The sequence below is a fragment of the Nymphaea colorata genome, chromosome 6 (assembly GCF_008831285.2).
Source record: "Nymphaea colorata isolate Beijing-Zhang1983 chromosome 6, ASM883128v2, whole genome shotgun sequence".
NCBI lineage: Eukaryota > Viridiplantae > Streptophyta > Magnoliopsida > Nymphaeales > Nymphaeaceae > Nymphaea > Nymphaea colorata.
In genome coordinates, this window is record NC_045143.1 from 7,898,528 (window position 1) to 7,916,240 (window position 17,713).

The window sequence follows — 17,713 nt, forward strand, 5'->3', positions numbered from 1 at the left end:
AGAGCGCAGGAGAGCTTGTTCATGTGCAGAAGGTGCATGGGTGGGTGGTAGAGAGGAAAATGAGGGCGACGGAGGTGGTGACGATTGCCGCGTAGGAGAGCTTGTTCAGCAGGGCGACGGAGGTGGTGACGCTGGAGGAAGGGAAGCGACGCAGGAGGAAGGGAAGGGAGATGCGAGGAAGCCCTTATGCGAGACAGAGGAAGCGCGAGTGTTTCCTGAAATTATTTCAGGAAAAAATTTTCTGGGAACCCCTCCAACGGCCATATTTTCTATCCTTAGTTTGATGGAAAGGAAATTTTTTGGACTTGTACTGCATCAAACGTGTCAGATATTGAGATATTGAAATCAGAGGTTTGTTAAAACTGGATTTTGTTATGAAATCCAGCCTTAATCCGAGGCTATCAAACACCACCTTTTGAATTTTGTTGCCTCTCTTACAGTAAATTTACAGGCCATCGACCGGGCCCCTCAACGAAAGATTAGACAGAGAAATTAAAGGGGAGGTGAAGCTGAGTTTCGTGGCGGGTCCACTTGGAGGGATGAAATGCGTGATAGGGACAGGAGCATCAGTGGTAACTGCAGCAATAGCAGCATTATTGGCGGTAAATTCAGAGGTTGCAAGTTTCGTCGGCAGGTAAGCCTTCGTCAATGGTGGTGTAATTTTTTCTTAGTTCTTGCATTACCTGCCAACGGAGCTGGAAATGTGGATATAAGGGAAGGATGCCAGTGACGGAAAGGGGGGAGCTATGGAGCTCCCCTCCATTCCTCCAACTGAACACTCATTTGGTAGAGGGAAAAGGAGAACCACCGTCGCCATCACATATGAAGAAAGGGGAGAGGGAGGGACGAGAAAGAGAAAAAGAACAGAGAGATCTACACCTATAGGGCCAACAACAAAGTGATGAGAAGTACTCAAGTATATAAGCTAACTAGTCAAAGACTAAATGCCTTATTTAAAAAAAAAATGCAAAAAAATGAAATGTCGTTTAAAACATAAAAAAATTGTGTTATTTTAAAAAAACTTGAAATAAGTTTAGTTCATTTTTTTGTGTTTTTTTCACTTTTTTTAATGTCAAACCATTTTTTATTTTTTATTTATTGCAAATATACTTATCTTTGATGTTTGTGTTATTATTTTTTATTTTTGGTTTTTTAATTTTAAAAATTACTATTTTTTAAATGTTTGTATTATACCCCTAGCTGTTTAAAACTCTGAGACTCCGAGACATTTAAACTCAGAGTTAAAAGCAATTTGTAAGGAAAAAACATGAGGAATATATTTCAGAGTTACTGAAATATGTTTGCAATAGAAAACGCACAAACTCGCCCCGCCATTCAGCCATGGAAAAGATCAAAATCTGCCATTATTGTTATACAGCGGGCGTTTTTCATTGTCCTCTCTGATGATGACAAGCAGGTGGTAAGCTCACACATTTTCAATGAAAAAGCAGTTTGTCATCCCGACAGCTTAGCGAGTGGTCAAAATTGGTTGGAAGGACATTTGTTTAAGCAAATTCAAATTTGATGGAGCACTTATATATGCATAAAATAAATATTTAAGATTTTTATTAAAAAATAAAACACTTATAGAACAACGCTATGCCACTGCCAAAAGAGACCACCGCCTTAGACTGTCATCAACAACTTTGCTTCCCCGTGGGGACCGGAGAGACTTGTGGCATGGCAGAGGCGAAGCATCTCGGCTGCTAAGCGGCTTCTCCCCATCGACTGATTTTGCACGATCAGGATGCAGTGCGGACCAAAATGTCAGCAACCTCATTCATGGGACGCCGGTCTGCAGGAAGTTTGCTTGTGCACAGAAGTCCCAGCTTAAAGAGATCAAACATTTGCTCGGAGACGAAGGGATCGTAGATACGCTGGTCCATGGCTTCTGCCAGTGGCTTCTCCGCCTCGAAATGTTGCCATGCCCAGTCCACGAGATTCATTTCTCCCCCACCATTGTGAGCTTCTCTTCCTGTGGCAAGCTCCAGGAGGACCACCCCAAAGCTATATACGTCGCTCTTCTCATTCACTTTCATGGTGTATGCGCATTCTGAAACACACAACAACAGTTGTCGAACAGAGTGAGTGAAAAATGGAACCTGCATGTTTGTGTATGAATATGAAGGTGCGAAAGAAAAGGATCCCGGCCTCACCTGGAGCCATGTAACCAAGCGAACCGGCGACTACTGAGACGGTTTCTGGTTCACCAGATCGGCCTATGAAGCGAGCCAACCCGAAATCTGCGATCTTGGGCTTCAACTCCTCGTCCAGGAGTATGTTGCTGCTCTTCACATCCCTGTGGATCACCGGCGGAGAGGAGCCATGGTGCATGTAGTGGAGCCCCTGAGCCGAGCCAACCGCGACTCTGTAGCGACTAGGCCAGTTAAGAATCGAGTCAGAACTGTGGAGCCACCTATGCAGACTCCCGTTCCCCATGAACTCGTAGACAAGGAGGCGGGTATCATCAGCGGAGATGTGTGCTGTGGCGGATACGACTGAGGATGTCAACCTCTGCCTCAAAGAGGGGCTCGTTCTTCCGCCGGACCTTCTGTCCATTCCATATCCGCTTGACTGCGACAGCACTGTCGCCGATGGGCACCCGCTACCCCTTTCCACTGCCGCCCTGCCCGATGAGGTGGTTTTCTGTTAGACCTCGTCGAATGTCTTCCTCCGTGAAGCCGAGCATCTGGAACGAGATAAGTTTCCAGGATGCGTAGTCGATGAAGTCACGTCTTTGACGGATATAAGCGCGAAGGAGCGCTGCTGGGAAGCCGATGGATAAGAGGGTGAGAATCCCGACGACAACCAGGATGGCGATGAGCACAGCTGGCGGAAGTGTCTGTGCTTTGTCACCAGGAGGAGAGCACGATCGAAGAGTTTGGATTAGAGAAGGGTCGGATGCACAGAGCCCGGGGTTGTGGAGGAAGCTCCGTTTAAACGCCGGACCGTCAAGGGCGCCTGGGACCTTGCTGGTTAGATCATTGTTGGAAAGATTGAGCTTCGAAAGTTTCAGATTGCCCAGATCCGGTGGTATCAGGCCGGAGAGATGGTTATCCGATAGGTCGAGGCTGTAGAGGGAGTGCAGTTGGGTGAATGACGTGGGAATGTCTCCAGTTAGCTGGTTTGTGCTGAGGTCGAGGTAAAATAAATACCGGAAAGAGCCGATGTTCAACGGTATCGGGCCAGAGAATCTGATGTGGTCTAGACACAAATAGATCAGGTTCTGGAATTGGGTCACTCTGGTAGGGATTTCTCCTGAGAAGCTATTCCAGCTCGCCACCAGTACTTGCAAATTCATGTTGGCCGACAATTTAGTCGGAAACTCGCCGGATAAATTGTTATTCTCTATCTCGAGCAGGGAGAGGTACGGTGACAAGATGCTTGGTAGCTTGCCGGAAAAGGAATTGTGTCCAAGCAGCAACGTCTGCAGATTCCTTAACGACAACAAGTCCGCCGGAATCTCTCCTGAAAATCTGTTATTGCTCGCCAACACATGCTGGAGGCTCGCGCATCAGCCCTGCCCAATGCCTGTGGAAAATTTCCGGAGAAATTGTTCGTGTAGGCGCTTATGAGCTGGAGCTGTCCGCCGAAGCAGAGAGTTTTCGGCAACTCGCCCGAGAATTCATTCTCCTAAATGAGATTAGAGTAACGACCGAGATTCTGAGGGAGGCTGCCGTTAAACCTGTTGGTGAAGAGGTAGAGAACTGTCAAATTGTCGGGCCTAGCGACTTGCGGCGGCAGAGTCCCGGTCAGCAGATTTTGGCTTAGGTCTATCTTCTCCAAACGGGTGGACGGTATCTGTCGGGGTATCTCGCCCGTAAGGTTGTTGTAGTAGAGATACAAGATTTTCAGATTGTGCAGCCTGAGGATCCCCGCCGGCATGGAGCCGGTCAGGTTGTTTTGGCACATGTCCAGCCTCTCCAACACAGTCAGGTTGTCAAATGACTCGGGAATGGGTCCAATCAGGTTCATTCGTCTCATATACAGGAAGCTCAGCCTCTTCAACCGTCCCATTTCGGGCCGGATCTCCGCGGGCGAGAAGGGGTTGTACGCTAAGATGAGGCACCAAGAAGGCTTTCAATGTGAATTACTTGGGAGATGAAAAGTCATATCTCTTGAGAGATGAAAAGTCATGTCTGTTGGGAGATGAAAAGTCATGTCTCTTAGGAGATGAAAAATCATGTCTCTTGAGAGATGAAAAGTCATGTCTCTTGAGAGATGAAAAGTCATGTATGTTGAAAGATGAAAAGTCATGTCTCTTGGGAACTAGAGACCCCTTATGTAACTCCTATATGTAAATGAGTCTTTTCATCAAAGAAAGACAAGCAAGAAATGATAGAGCAGTGGACCTAGGCCCACTAGCTGAACCACTTTAAAAATTCATGTCCCTTTAATTATTTCTTCATTTTCATTTCTTACATGGTATCAGAGCATCAGGTTCTTGTTAGTGTTGCTGCTAGATCATAAATATTCGGGACTTAGTTCAAGGAGGAATTGTTAGCACTATTCATGTCTCCTCAGAAGATCAGGCAGCAAATATTCTCACTAAAGCTCTTCCCATAGGCGATTTCCTGAGATGTTGTAACAAGCTAAACATGATTGATATATATGCTCGAGCTTGAGGGGGAGTGTTAAAGATACAAAAGGGGTTTTATGAAATATTAGGAAGTTAGGGAGGATTTCTTTAAATGTTTTGTTATTTTTATTGGACTTCTTTTGTAATTTCTCTAACCCTAATCTCTTAATAGAGATTAGGGTCACGTAATGAAGTAATTTTTTCCGCCTCTCTCTCTCGCAACATCTACAATATGATATTCATACAAAAAAGAAAAAAGTTTATAGAATGTGGTGAATGATAAACATTACCTTTTGAATTGCTTTCCAAGAGGAGCTATCCTTTTTGTGTGGCTTAGGGAATACAGGTTTGGAATGAATAGCCCATAAATCATCAGGAGTCTACACAAAATATCATACCAAATCCATATCAAAGGTTCATGATCAAGATCATTATACAAAATTTTCAGTATGGCAACAGTGAAAAGGTCTAACTCGGTACACGAATGTAACAGAACACTTCTGTGGCCTGCATAAAAATTGGCATGTCCTGCATTCTCATAATAGTCTCTGGGTCGCATATGAGGAACTTGCTGCTCTATAAATGTTTGTGATGCTTTCACAATCCTTCTCAGAAGCTAAGAGGTAGAAGCAGCTTGAAACTTTCTTATTGTTAAAAAAAAAAAAAACCTTTTATAACAATTGCTTGCTCAAAACTAGATAACACTAATTGACCCACTGAAGTAAGTTTCAACTCTTCGATTTACCATTTTTTACCATTCTTTAGAGCAACGTGGGCTTATAATTCAAAACCATATAGAAAAACTCATTGCCATTAAGAATAATATGAACACATTATTAGCACCAGGCTCTTTAGTATACATTCTAAATTTTGAAGAGAAAAATAGTGCCTTCAAATCCTTCTTGTGACATCCAATGCCATGAAGTCTAAGATATGAAGTAGCAAAGCATGTCACAGCTGCATGAAGTTCTCTCTTCTTTGTATGCATTCTCATAAAACTTAACACCCATGCATGACAATGGATATATATTTTTGTTCCTTTTGCATTAGCCACTGTTGCAAACAATCACAACTTGCTTTCCTATTGTAGATTGTCATGAATGAATGTGTTCCAATTTTCCAAATCAACCAAACAAGCCAATCCACTATGAAGATCCTAATAAGTACCTAAAGTTCCTAATAAGTTTGTGTCTTATGAAACCATTTTACCTAAGTTTAGAGCTTGCTTAATGACCATGTATTCCTATCATGTAATTATAATAAAGCAAAAGATAAAATTGATGGCAAGCTATGCATAGAGAACTAGAAGCATTAAAACATGTCAACAGTGGGGACATACAATAGTTACCAATAGATAAGAAAATTATAGGTTGTAAATGAAGGTATAAAGTTAAAACTGAAAGCGGGAGATCCCTTGAAAAATATATGTTCTGCGTATTTGTAGGAGAATCTCTTATGTCTTCACACTGTAAGAAGCAGCAGAATGTATCACCATTATTTACTGAAGCAGAGTATAAAGCCATGGCACCTACTTACACAGAAATAGTGTAGTTGAGGCTACTACTCGAGATATGGTGGTCCATATGAAGGAGCCCAAACTATGTTGTGATGACAAGAGTTTCATATACTTCAATGGCCACATGAAGCACATAAAGTGGACTGTGATTATGTTAGAAAGGAATATAAGAAGAAAGTTATTTATCTATGTACAAATTATGTGTATATATTTACAGTACTATGTCTCATATGTATATACTTATGTGTGTGTTCGTTTGTCTGCATACTTTTTGCTGTTATATTGCTTATCAAGATTGCCTACACTGCCTGAATGTTGACAGCCCCAACTGCTAATGTCTTTTACTATGGTCTGCTTGCATAATTCATATGCACTTGTTATATATATGAAATTTCTTATGTGCATTTTTTTGTCACTCTAGGAGCCTTGGGAATTTCATTTCTGCCTGAGCTTCCTGAGATTTATTTTGAGATTGTGCCCATCACAATGATTATACTTTTGATGCAAGCTTCCCATTGTTTTCCTAAAAATCCAATGTTGATGTATTCACAAGAGAACATCCCAGGAAACAGTGGACTATTTTGCATACCGTATGCTAACTATTTTCCAGCACAGGAACAATACCTTACCAAATTCGCATCTGGGAGTTCACGAACTGCTTCATCAACATTCTCAGCAGTGGCTTTCACCTGAAGACAAATAAGCCTCTAATAAGTTATATCAAACCAAAGTAAAATGGAGCCCAGTTACATACAGTTTTATTCTTGAGGACATGGGAATCATATATCCTTACTACCAATATCTAGTTGCCTACTGATGCATGCATTTAAGGTGTGTTTGGGTGACACTCTTAAACGGCCAAGTTCTGGAGGTCGCCAATCTCAGGCGGCACCGACCCGTTGAGGAGGTTGTTCTGGAGTTGGAGCACCTCGAGCGAGGCGAGGCGGCCGATTCCTCGTGGGATGTCACCGGTGAAGTTGTTTCCTGAGAGATTGAGCTCGCGAAGTGCGGTGAACCGGGCGATGTCATTGGGAATCGCCCCAACGAGGACGTTCTCCGATAGGTTGAGGGAGCGGAGCTGGTTGCAACGGTAAAGAAGGGAGGGGAAGCCGCCGGAGATGTAGTTGTCGGTGAGGTCAAGAACGGTGAGGTTGGCAAGGTCGCAGATGGTATCGGGGAGCTCACCATGGAGTTCCTGGCTAGTAAGTTGGAGAGCAGTGACGGACGGCGTCGGTTGCGGGGGCGCACGCGACGCCGGTCCAGTTGCAGTGAGGGCCGTTGGATGTGTTCCAGGAGAGGAGAGATGGAGGGCTGTTAAACCCTTGCTTGATGCTTAGAAGCGTCAGGGCGTCGTCGGCGGCGGCGAAGAAGGGGAGAATGAGGAAGAGGAGTGTGGTAGTAGTGATGAGTGCTGTTTTCGCCATTGGTGGGGCCGACGAGGCTGGAAACCCCGGGAAGTGAAGGTATTAAAAAAAGGCCTTTTCGATGGTTCAGCAGATTGCTGTTATCGGACCCGATTTGGAAGTCCAATGGGAAGAATGGATCTAACTGGACCCGAAAGAGCCCCGGTTTGGGTAAGAGAAGGAGATACCCAGTGGAAGGCCTCGTGCTTCGACAATGCAAGGATATGGGTCTGTGGTTCGCTTGAATCTGGTTTTAGAATTTAAAAAGAAATGTTGGGGTAAAACTGTATCTGATCAAGAACGACATCATGACGCCTCCTTTCCTTGATGACTAAATTGAGCTCTCATTAAATAATTTACCTGCTTTTTTTTTTTTTTTTTTTATCTTTTGAATGACCACACTTCTAGATTCCGGTTTTGTCTTGTTTAAATAAAAAATACATATAAATTTTTAAATGTAACATAAAAATTTTTAAATGTAAATTTTAAAATTTAAATAACACTCATATATAAAAACAAAATATTAATAAGTTTATGTATTTTTTGATAATGAAATTGAGTTGTGTGACTCGGACCAAGCAAATATACTTTTTTCAAGGTGCCTAAATAATGGGTAGCCTTCAATCTGTTTTTTGTACGTTAAGCGTTTGATTGCAACATTTGATAAGATCAAATCCTCCTGATGATCTCAAGTCTATCCTTTTTTTAATGTAAAAAAGTGAAATAAAGATTTCAAGTGTGAATGTTAGCTTTGATGTAGGAGCTCTAGTTTGATAAACCAACGATTTTGCCGTGGATCTTTTGCTACGCGGTTGCCTTGAAGATGTTTTCCCGATTTTCCAAAACTTAGCTGGTGCAAATTTTTTTAATATTGAGCTAACATGCCAATATATCAGATTCAGCTAAATTTTCAAAAATAAACCTAAACGATTTGTGATAGGAAGATCACGCGTGACGTTTTATTATCGTTAACAAACACCCCCACCCTATCAGTAAATCTGTGAGTTTGGTGTTAACTAATCTAGCTTCAAAAGAATCGAATATGAAAGTTGGATCGCTTTCAGATTTAAAAAACTACATAAGAGACCATATTCAGATTTTAACGGCCATACATTTGTAAGTCAGTTCTTGGCATATTTTAATGCAGATCATATTCAGATTTGGAAGTGGATTTAAAAATCAGATTTAGCTTGGAATCAGATTACAAATTCAGATTTATATTAATATATGATATAGAGTACACTTCTCCTTCAAATCCAAATCCAAATACGTAAACATCTGAAAAAGTAGATATTGTAGAGAATAATCCAGGCCAAGAATTATTCATTCAAATTCGAATTGGAACCCAAATATCTGAATATCTTACTTGATAAAGGGGACGTCAATATTGAAATAGATCCAGATTAGACATCCAATCAAACTACTTTAAGTGAGTAGGACATGAAAGCAAAGATTTTAAGCGATTAAGAAATTGGCACATATAAACACGATTCCTCCTCATAAAAGGATATGGATATTTTGGCCCTTGTCATATATAAAAATTTCACTTGTCATATGTAAAAATTTTGAAAAATGATATTTCGACTCCTCTATCAAAATTTAGAAACTTTAATTTAGTCTTCCTCATAAAAAATTTCTGACTCTACTCTTGAAGGTAACTACCCTGTATGTTGGCTTCGGCAACAAGGTTGCAAGTTGGGCATCATGTGCTCCGGGCAAAAGAAAGAGGGAAGAGAAAGAGAAAATACAAACTTTTTGGAAAGTGCAATTTTGAATCTTAAATAAGCTGCAAGTTGAAAATTTGAGGAATACCAGGGACGCGAAAAGAAATGGTTAGAGTTAATGCACATCTGCAAATTGAAAAGAACCTAAGCTGATGAGTAGCTTTAGTAAGTTTAGTACATTGGCTGATGAGAATCAGAATTTGGATTAAAAAAAAAAAAGATTGTGTGTTATTTCAACAATATTAAGAAAATTGTGTTTTTCACTAGCCTAACTAATTTGGGTGTATTTTAAAAAATAAATAAAAAATATTAAATTCGGATAAATTAAATCTAAGCAAAAAATTAAAGCAGCATGACCTTTAGCTTAAAAATATCACATTGAACTTCCTCTATTTAAGTAAAATATAAAGTATGACTTTTAGTTGCACACTGTCATGCACGATCAAACTGAGAAATCAATGGACTTTTGGTTGTAGGGACACTGTTATTAGTGGCCAGTAAATCAAGGTAATGCTCGTGGCTTCCGCGGCTGTACCATTTGGTGGAGGTTCCAATCTCACAGGTTGAGTTTCTGTGAGGTGGAATCCACACTTTTGTATCTTAATTTAATGTTAAAACTTGGGAGAAATAAGTTATATGTGATGACCCAACAAGATTTGGGCTGACCACTGTTCCCTAGTCAATTACAAATTTACTAACTATATATTTAGTGTCCCAGAAAAAAATTTCTACAATTTATATATATATATATGTCTTTTATTACCCAAGGCAATTACAAATTTACTAACTATATATTTAGTGTCCGAGAAAAAAATTTCTACAACTTTTATATATATATATATTTATATGTCTTTTATTACCCAAGGCATGTACGGCATAGGGAGGCTGGACGGAATCCTCCCCTTGAAATTGATAATGGGCTTGCTGGGTCTCCTCCAAGCGATGTTGGACAATGAAACCCTGCCGTACCCACTAGCGACCGGAGGAGGGAAGTGCAGGGAGAGAGAGAGAACTGCTCATTATATATATATATATATATATATATATATATATATATAATATATATATATATATAGGTAAAAACTAGACATTTAGGTCAGGGATAAAAACCAAAGTTATTTTAAATAAATTATAAACATCCTAATATACTTATAAAAGCTATTTTGATATAAAACATGCTTTGGTTTTTATGCAAAATGTTAATTTTTCTATTATGAACATGGTTGATGCTGCGAGAGCAATTCATTTTCGCTGATGATAAAAACACTATTAAAACCTAAAAAAGAATCAACTTAATATATATTTTGCACCAACGTATCCTTAAGATCTTATTGGTAAGGTTAGATTAAAAAAAAAACACACTTCAAATATCAATTTAGTATAAAACTTGCTTTAGTTTAAGTTAATTTTTCTACAAATGAAAGATGTTTCTGTGATCAAAAATTTGATGTTATATAAGCGGTTCAATTTTACTTATCATAAAAGTGCAACCCAATTCAAAAAATAATTAACTTAATATATGTTTCTCATCACATATTATTGAAGCCATACCCATGAGGTTAGATCACAAAAAAAAAAAAAACAAACACTTTAATAATCACATTGGTTTTTGTCCCTGACCCAGTGATCTAAGACCTATCAATTGCTCATACATAGGCATGTTCTTTTGGGCTAATTTTGTTATAGTGAGACCTGGCATTACTGTGAAAACATGTGGGAAAAATAATAAGCCAGCCAAGCAGGAAGCGTTTGCACTTAAAATGTGAGGAGCATCACATGGGGGCAAACATGAACGCAAAGAAGTGAACTCTTTGCACCCATTGTTGTGGATAGCAGTTTGAAATCAGGGATGGAACTATGTTTTTTTTGTCGCAAAGATAAAAATAGTTTCGAAATTTTAACAAGTGCCAAAATATAATTTTTAAAAATTTTCCTAATAAGTTGAACTAATGATTTTTAAAAATTTTACCTAATTTTTATTTCTTTAAACATGGGAGGCACAACTGTAGCCTTGTATTCTTACACGTTCCCTCGATCCGCAAAAGGAGGGGGGTGGGGGGTGGGGAGAGAATTAGAAATTTCTACCTGCTTCCAAACTTCTTCATTTGGTCCTTTTAAAGCAAATGGCTTTTTCTTTAGCTCATTAACAACTTTTTGTATTTCCCTACATGTGACATTATCATGCATCATGTATCATTGTGTGGTGTACACCTTACAATATAAGCAGCTTTCATGTGTCATGAAATTATCTGTCATGTAACTTTTAGGGTGTTCCAGTCTTCTCCTTTTAAGGCACACTCATCCGTACATGTAGACCCCAAGTTCAAGTATAAAAACTGTGCTTTGATACCACTATAACAATCCAACCCTCTCCCTGTCTCAAGCCCTTGGTCCAAGTGTTAACCTGTGCTTTAATACCACTATAATGGCTCAACCCTCTACAACCTGCCCTCTAACAGTTTCGGTTCTAGCATAAAAAAAAAAGAAGTTAAAAATCAGGACAATCAACTTCTTTAACAAGACTCTTTATAAGTTATTGAAAATTTCTTATAATCTTCAATACGAAACTAAACATTGAAGGTGTTAGATGACTACTACTCATCACTCTCTCGATGTGCTACCTCTCACATCACTCTCTCGATGTGCGACCTCCCATCAGTATGAGTCTAATTTAAAATCAGCAAACTTGTTCCTACACAATCCCTTCACTTCTTTTTGTCGAGAGATGTATAGTATAGAAGATGTATAGTATAGCTTAAGCTTATGGATCAGTTAGCACTCTAGCTAACGAGTGTCCTGCTCATAACCTATGTCCCCAAGCAATCCTGAATTATGGAGGCAATAGGAAAGGGGAAGGGGTTTCAACCTCCTTGGGGTCAAGTCTGGGCACCGGACCGGGCCGTCGCCGGGTACTCGGTAACCGACTCGACTCGGGCCCAGGCACGGAAGAAAAGAACTAGGGTCGGCCCGATAATGATTTTTTTTTTAAAATTTATCAATTTTTATATATGTTTATAATATTTTATTATGATTAATTATACTAACACACTTTTTTATTTAAAAATATATTTTTAAATTTAATCGAGCTGGGTTCGAAATTGGGTTTTTCGAGTCAGACTAGGCCTGTGTTTTGGATGTCGGGCGAGCCCCAGGCCCGACTCATTATCGAACCATGTCTAGCTGGGCCGGCGTGATGCCCAGAGTTACTTAGGTTGTCTCCCACCCTAACCCCATTCTACCTCATCCCATGTTAGAAGATCAGCGTCTACGCGCACTTCCAACATGTCACCAATTCTATCACTTTTGCCGTTCAAAGCTACCTGACTTTGTGTGGAGTGGCAATAGTTGCATTGGTAAGGCCTCCTTAACGACATATCTTATCTCTTTCACCATTCTTATCTACTTGACACTGTGTGCGAAGGCAAGAGTTGCAATGTTAAGCCTTCTTCAACATCATGTTGACTTCTTGTCTGCCTCTTACTATTTTTTTTTTTCAAATTCACCATGCCATTTGAAAATTCCACATTATGTGAGTAAGGACCAAGGCATTTTATTCAGGTTGCTGGCAATACAATTTGGCAAACAGCCATTATTGCTAAGGCCGGCACAAGCTCCGTAAGATAATGAAATATGGGAAGTTATAGACCTGCTACCAGAGAAATGAACCAATGAATGAATGCAAATGGGTCTATAAGATAGACAACCATGCCGATGAATCCATTGGATGAAATAACATCTTAGTCACTAAAGGCGATACACAAGTGGATGGGTTTGATTTCATGAGATGTGATGTGTCCTTTTGGTCATATTGATGTTAACAAATTTTTTTTTTAGCCTCCTTTGCATCCCAATTTAGGGGTGTGATTATTTGTTAAAAAATCATTAGTTGGTCTCAAACAATCATCCCAAAGATAGTTTGGCCATTGTATCATCTGGGTGGCTTGGAGGGGCATAGCTAAAATGACATGCCAACAGTTCGAAACCAGAGGAGGGCTATGCTCTGACCATAAATAGGTTGGATCCAACGTGTTGAGATCTCATCACTTGGTGCCAATGGTGGAGGCAGAATATTTTTATGAGGGATATCAAATTAAAGTTTTTAAATTTTAATTAAGGTCAAAATATTATTTTTTAAAATTTTTATGTACAACCAATGATTTTTTAAAAAATTTAAATGTAAACTTTTTTTTTTTTTTTTTTTTTTTTTTTTTTGAGGTGGGACGAAAGCCCATACGGGCTTCGTACTAATGCAGTTCTGGGTTTTCGCTCCTACTAAGTGGCAGAATAACCCTTTGGCTCACCCAGAACTGCATCATCATGGTGTAATTCATGGCGGAGCAAGACATCAACAACTTGATTCATGTCCGGCCTGACCGCGGGGAGGTTGCTGGTGCAGAGAAGTCCCAATTTAAAGACAACAAACATCTGCTCAGAGACACAGGGATTGTAGACGCGCTGGTCCATGGTTTCAGCCAGTGGCTTCTCTTCTCGAAAATATCGCCAAGCCCAGTCCACCAGGTTCATTTCTTCCCCGCCATTGCGAGCTTCCCTTCCTGTGGCTAGCTCCAGGAGGACCACTCCAAAGCTGTAGACATCGCTCTTTTCATTCACTTTCATGGTATACCCGTATTCTGAAACACACAACAGTTGTTGAACACAGTGAGTGGCAGAGAAACTCGTAAAGTTTGGATGTTAATGTAAAGTTGGGAAAGCAAATGCACCATGCTTACCTGGAGCCAAGTATCCATATGAACCAGCGACTACAGAGACGGTTTTCGATTCACCGGTTCGTTCCATGATCCGAGCCAACCCGAAATCCGCAATCTTGGGCTTGAACTCCTCATCCAGGAGTATGTTGCTGCTCTTGACGTCCCTGTGAATCACTGGAGGTGAGCAGCCATGGTGCATGTAGCAGAGTCCGCGAGCCGAGCCGACAGCGACTCGGTAGCGACTCGACCAGTCGAGAATCGTGTCGCTGTTGTGGAGCCACTTGTCTAGGCTACCGTTCTCCATGAACTCGTAGACGATGAGGCGCGAATTGTCCCCAGAGATACTGCAGAGGAGTTTCACCACGTTGGCATGGCAGATGCGGCTAAGGATGCCAACCTCTACCTCGAAAAGCCGCTCCTTCTTCCGATCGACCTCCTGTTTGTCCCATATCCGCTTGACGGCGACGGCACCGTCGCCGATGGGCACCCGGTACACCTTTCCACTGCCGCCCTGGCCGATGAGGTGGTTTTTTGTTAGACCTCGTCGGATGTCTTCCTCCGTGAAGCCGAGCCTCTGGAAGGAGATAAGTTTCCAGGATTCGTAGTCGTTGAACTCGCGTCTTTCCAGGATGTGAGCCCGAAGGCGCGTCGCTGTGAAACTAATGGAGAAGAGGGCGAGGATCCCGACGACGACAAGGGTAGGGATGAGCACAGCCAAGGGAATCGGCCGAGGGGAGGAGCACGACCGGAGAATTTGGCTTAGGGAAGGATCGGACGCACATAGCCTGGGGTTATGGAGGAAACTTTGTGCGAACGCTGCACTATCGAGGGCGCCTGGGACTTTTCCAGTTAGATCGTTGTCAGAGAGGTTGAGCTTTGAAAGTTTCAGATTGCTAAGTCCCGGTGGTATCTCGCCGGAGAGGTGGTTATCTGAGAGGTCAAGGCTGTTGAGGGACGGTAGCTGGCTGAATGACGTCGGAATCTCTCCAGTCAGCTGGTTGTTGCTGAGGTCGAGATTAGATAGTTGCAGCAACGAGCCGACATTTGATGGTATACCACCAGAGAATTGGTTGTGGTCTAGAAGCAAGTCCGTCAGGTTCTGCAATTGGGTGATACTGGTTGGGATTTCTCCTGTGAAGCTATTCCAGCTCCCCTTAAGCACTTTCAAATATGTGATGGCCGAAAGATTCACAGGAAACTCGCCTGAAAAATTGTTGTTTTGGATCTCTAGCCTGGAAAGGTGTGGCGATGAGATGCTTGGTAGCTGTCCTGAAAACGAGTTGTGTCCAAGCGTCAACGTTTGCAGATTCCTTAACGACAGCAAATTCACCGGAATCTCTCCGGAGAACCTGTTATTGTACGCCATCACATGCTGCAGGCTCGAGCATCTGGCCAACCCTTCTGGAAATTCGCCGGAAAAATTGTTAGAGTAGGCACTCACGGCCTTTAGCTGTCCGCGCTGGCAAAGATGTTTTGGCAGCTCACCCGAGAATTCATTCTCCGCAACCTCCAAGTAAATGAGATCAGAGTAACGACCGAAATCGGGAGGGAGGCTGCCGTTAAACCTGTTGGTGAAGAGCTTCAAATCGACCAGCCTTTTCATTAGACCGATCTCGGGCGGGAGCTCACCGGATAGATCATTCTTTTCGAGGTAGAGAACTGTCAAATTCTCGAGCGTAGCAACCTGCGCCGGCAGAGTCCCGGTCAGCTGATTTTGGCTGAGGTCTATCTCCTCCAAACCGGTGGACAGTATCTGTCGGGGTATCTCGCCGGTGAGATTGTTCTGATAGAGATATAGGATTTTCAGATTGGGCAACCTGAAGATCCCTGCCGAAATGGAGCCGGTCAGCTTGTTTTGGCACACGTCCAGCCTCTCGAGCGCAGTCAGGTTGCCAAAAGACATCGGAATGGGTCCGATCAAGTTCATCTCCCGCATATACAGGTATCTCAGCCGCTTCAGCCGTCCGATTTCAGGCCGGATCTCCGCCGGGCGGAAGGGATTAAATGCTAGGACTAGCATGGCAAGGTTCTGGAGTTCGCCGATCTCGGGCGGCACTGAGCCGTTGAGTTGGTTGCACATCATGAAGAGTATCTCGAGAGACGCAAGGCGGCCGATTCCTCGTGGGATGTCGCCGGTGAGATTGTTCCCGGAGAGATTGAGCTCGCGAAGTTCGGTTAGCCGGGCGATGTCATCGGGAATTGCTCCGACGAGGAGGTTCTCCGAGAGGTTGAGGGACTGGAGTTGGGTGCAACGGGAAAGGAGCGAAGGGAAGCTGCCGGAGATGTAGTTGTCGGTGAGGTCAAGAACGGTGAGGTTCTTAAGGTCGCATATGGTGGCGGGGAGCTCACCATGGAGGTCGTGGCTAGTGAGGTAGAGAGCAGTGACGGCGTTGGTTGCGGGGGCGCACTCGACGCCCTTCCAGTTGCAGTGAGGGCCATTGGATGCGTTCCAGGATAGGAGAGAAGGAGGGCTGTTGAACCCTTGCTTGATGCTTAGAAGCGTTTGGGTGTCGTCGGAGGCAGCGAAGAAGGGGAGAATGAGGACGGAGAAGACGAAGGGGAGTGCTGCGGTCGCCATTGACAATGGACGATGCTTTCGCCGCGGGAAAGGGAAGGATTTAAAGTGGCACGCTGAACCTCGCCTTTATGTATCCTGGATCCTTGAAATCCGATCGGCTGCTCCAAAAGCAAAGCAGCGAACCATTTGTTTCATGGATCCGAACTCCTCCGAGCTCTCCCAATTCAGATTTGATAAGAGCGCCAGGAAGTCTTTTCCGGTGTGGAAATGTGGACGACTACGGGATGACAGTTTGTCGTCCTCTATGGAAAAAATGGCAATGAGAAACAAAATGCTTCCCTGGCTCGTTCTAATCAGTGTAGTCTTTCCTTTTCAGTTTCCTTTGTCTCCTCCCGTGTGTGATACGCCTGCCCTTAACATCATAGTCTTTATATTCATCTCATTTTTCTTTTATTAAACGATATGCATGGCCTAATAATGCAAAAGAAAATTTTCACAGGAAAAAATGTGATTAGGCCTCACCCGGAATGTCATTAATACATTCAATTCAGATCCTATATTCGATCGGACGGTTGAAAAAATTTAACATTTAATTAAGAAATCGGGTCAGATTCAAATTTAAAAAAGGACATCATAGATTCAGATTTGAAAAATGATAGAATTCGAACTCAGGTTCAGATTTAAACAAATATTCGATCAGATCTGATTCAATTTAGTCTTAAATAAAGTTCTCTCCATTAAATTCAATTTGGTTGGGACATACATATGAAAGCAATTGATGACCCTATATGTAAAGTGATGCAAGACAACACAAGACATTTTCTCTTCTCCGACTCTTTTCTATGTGATGCAAAATGTGTCATTGGATTTTTTGTTTTTCTTTTTATTTAAGAAAATATTTTGATTTATAGGAACAATTTTGTTTCAAAGGGCCTAGTATAGCGGGTTGGATTGAAAGTTGACCAATCAATATATCATCAGTTCAAATTTTTGACTGCTATTTTTCCGGGCTGCAAACAGTGTAGAGAGTCGCACCGAGTTGAAAGTACCCTGGCCAACACGGACCTAGACCACGGAGACGTGAGGAAGTGGGTGCGCTTCGGCCTTTCACTCGCGAAATAAGGGTAACTTCTGCTCACTCAGATTTATAGAAACGAGTTTACAATTTAATCATTTATTACAATTTTTGTGAAAGATGTGAGTGTCTTAGAGATGATTAGCTTAAAATATAAAATTAAGTCGAGGGCTTGTCGAAGAGCTCAAA

General features: G+C 42.0%; 3 protein-coding genes across 3 annotated transcripts; all 3 read right to left on the reverse strand.

Annotated features, from left to right (window-relative positions):
* Positions 1–1,195: 1,195 nt before the first annotated feature.
* LOC116256895 (receptor-like protein kinase 7) lies at positions 1,196–2,564 on the reverse strand. Its single transcript, XM_031633435.2, has 2 exons — positions 2,157–2,564; positions 1,196–2,053 (listed from the first exon to the last, which is right to left on the reverse strand). Exons 1-2 carry the CDS (start codon positions 2,557–2,559, stop codon positions 1,743–1,745), a joined length of 714 nt encoding a protein of 237 aa, XP_031489295.1. The 5' UTR covers positions 2,560–2,564; the 3' UTR covers positions 1,196–1,742.
* A 41-nt stretch (positions 2,565–2,605) lies between these two features.
* Positions 2,606–4,017, reverse strand: LOC116255987 (leucine-rich repeat receptor-like protein kinase PXL1). The gene is made up of 2 exons (XM_031632096.1): positions 3,686–4,017; positions 2,606–3,476 (listed from the first exon to the last, which is right to left on the reverse strand). Exons 1-2 carry the CDS (start codon positions 4,015–4,017, stop codon positions 2,606–2,608), a joined length of 1,203 nt encoding a protein of 400 aa, XP_031487956.1.
* Positions 4,018–12,891: 8,874 nt separating this feature from the next.
* LOC116255675 (receptor-like protein kinase HSL1) lies at positions 12,892–16,737 on the reverse strand. The gene is made up of 2 exons (XM_031631581.2): positions 13,953–16,737; positions 12,892–13,853 (listed from the first exon to the last, which is right to left on the reverse strand). The coding sequence occupies exons 1-2, from the start codon at positions 16,507–16,509 to the stop codon at positions 13,495–13,497; spliced, it is 2,916 nt and encodes a 971-aa protein (XP_031487441.1). The 5' UTR covers positions 16,510–16,737; the 3' UTR covers positions 12,892–13,494.
* Positions 16,738–17,713: the final 976 nt, after the last annotated feature.

Bases quoted from the DNA above. Each gene is read 5' to 3' on its own strand.
- LOC116256895 (XM_031633435.2), bottom strand. From the start codon at position 2,559: ATGGACAGAAGGTCCGGCGGAAGAACGAGCCCCTCTTTGAGGCAGAGG. The intron at 2,054-2,156 runs GTGAGGCCGGGA...TGTGTGTTTCAG, and splicing joins GCTTGGTTACATGGCTCCAG to AATGCGCATACACCATGAAA.
- LOC116255987 (XM_031632096.1), bottom strand. From the start codon at position 4,017: ATGGGACGGTTGAAGAGGCTGAGCTTCCTGTATATGAGACGAATGAAC. The intron at 3,477-3,685 runs GTTTAACGGCAG...GAGCAATAACAG, and splicing joins CTCTACCTCTTCACCAACAG to ATTTTCAGGAGAGATTCCGG.
- LOC116255675 (XM_031631581.2), bottom strand. From the start codon at position 16,509: ATGGCGACCGCAGCACTCCCCTTCGTCTTCTCCGTCCTCATTCTCCCC. The intron at 13,854-13,952 runs GTAAGCATGGTG...TGTGTGTTTCAG, and splicing joins ATATGGATACTTGGCTCCAG to AATACGGGTATACCATGAAA.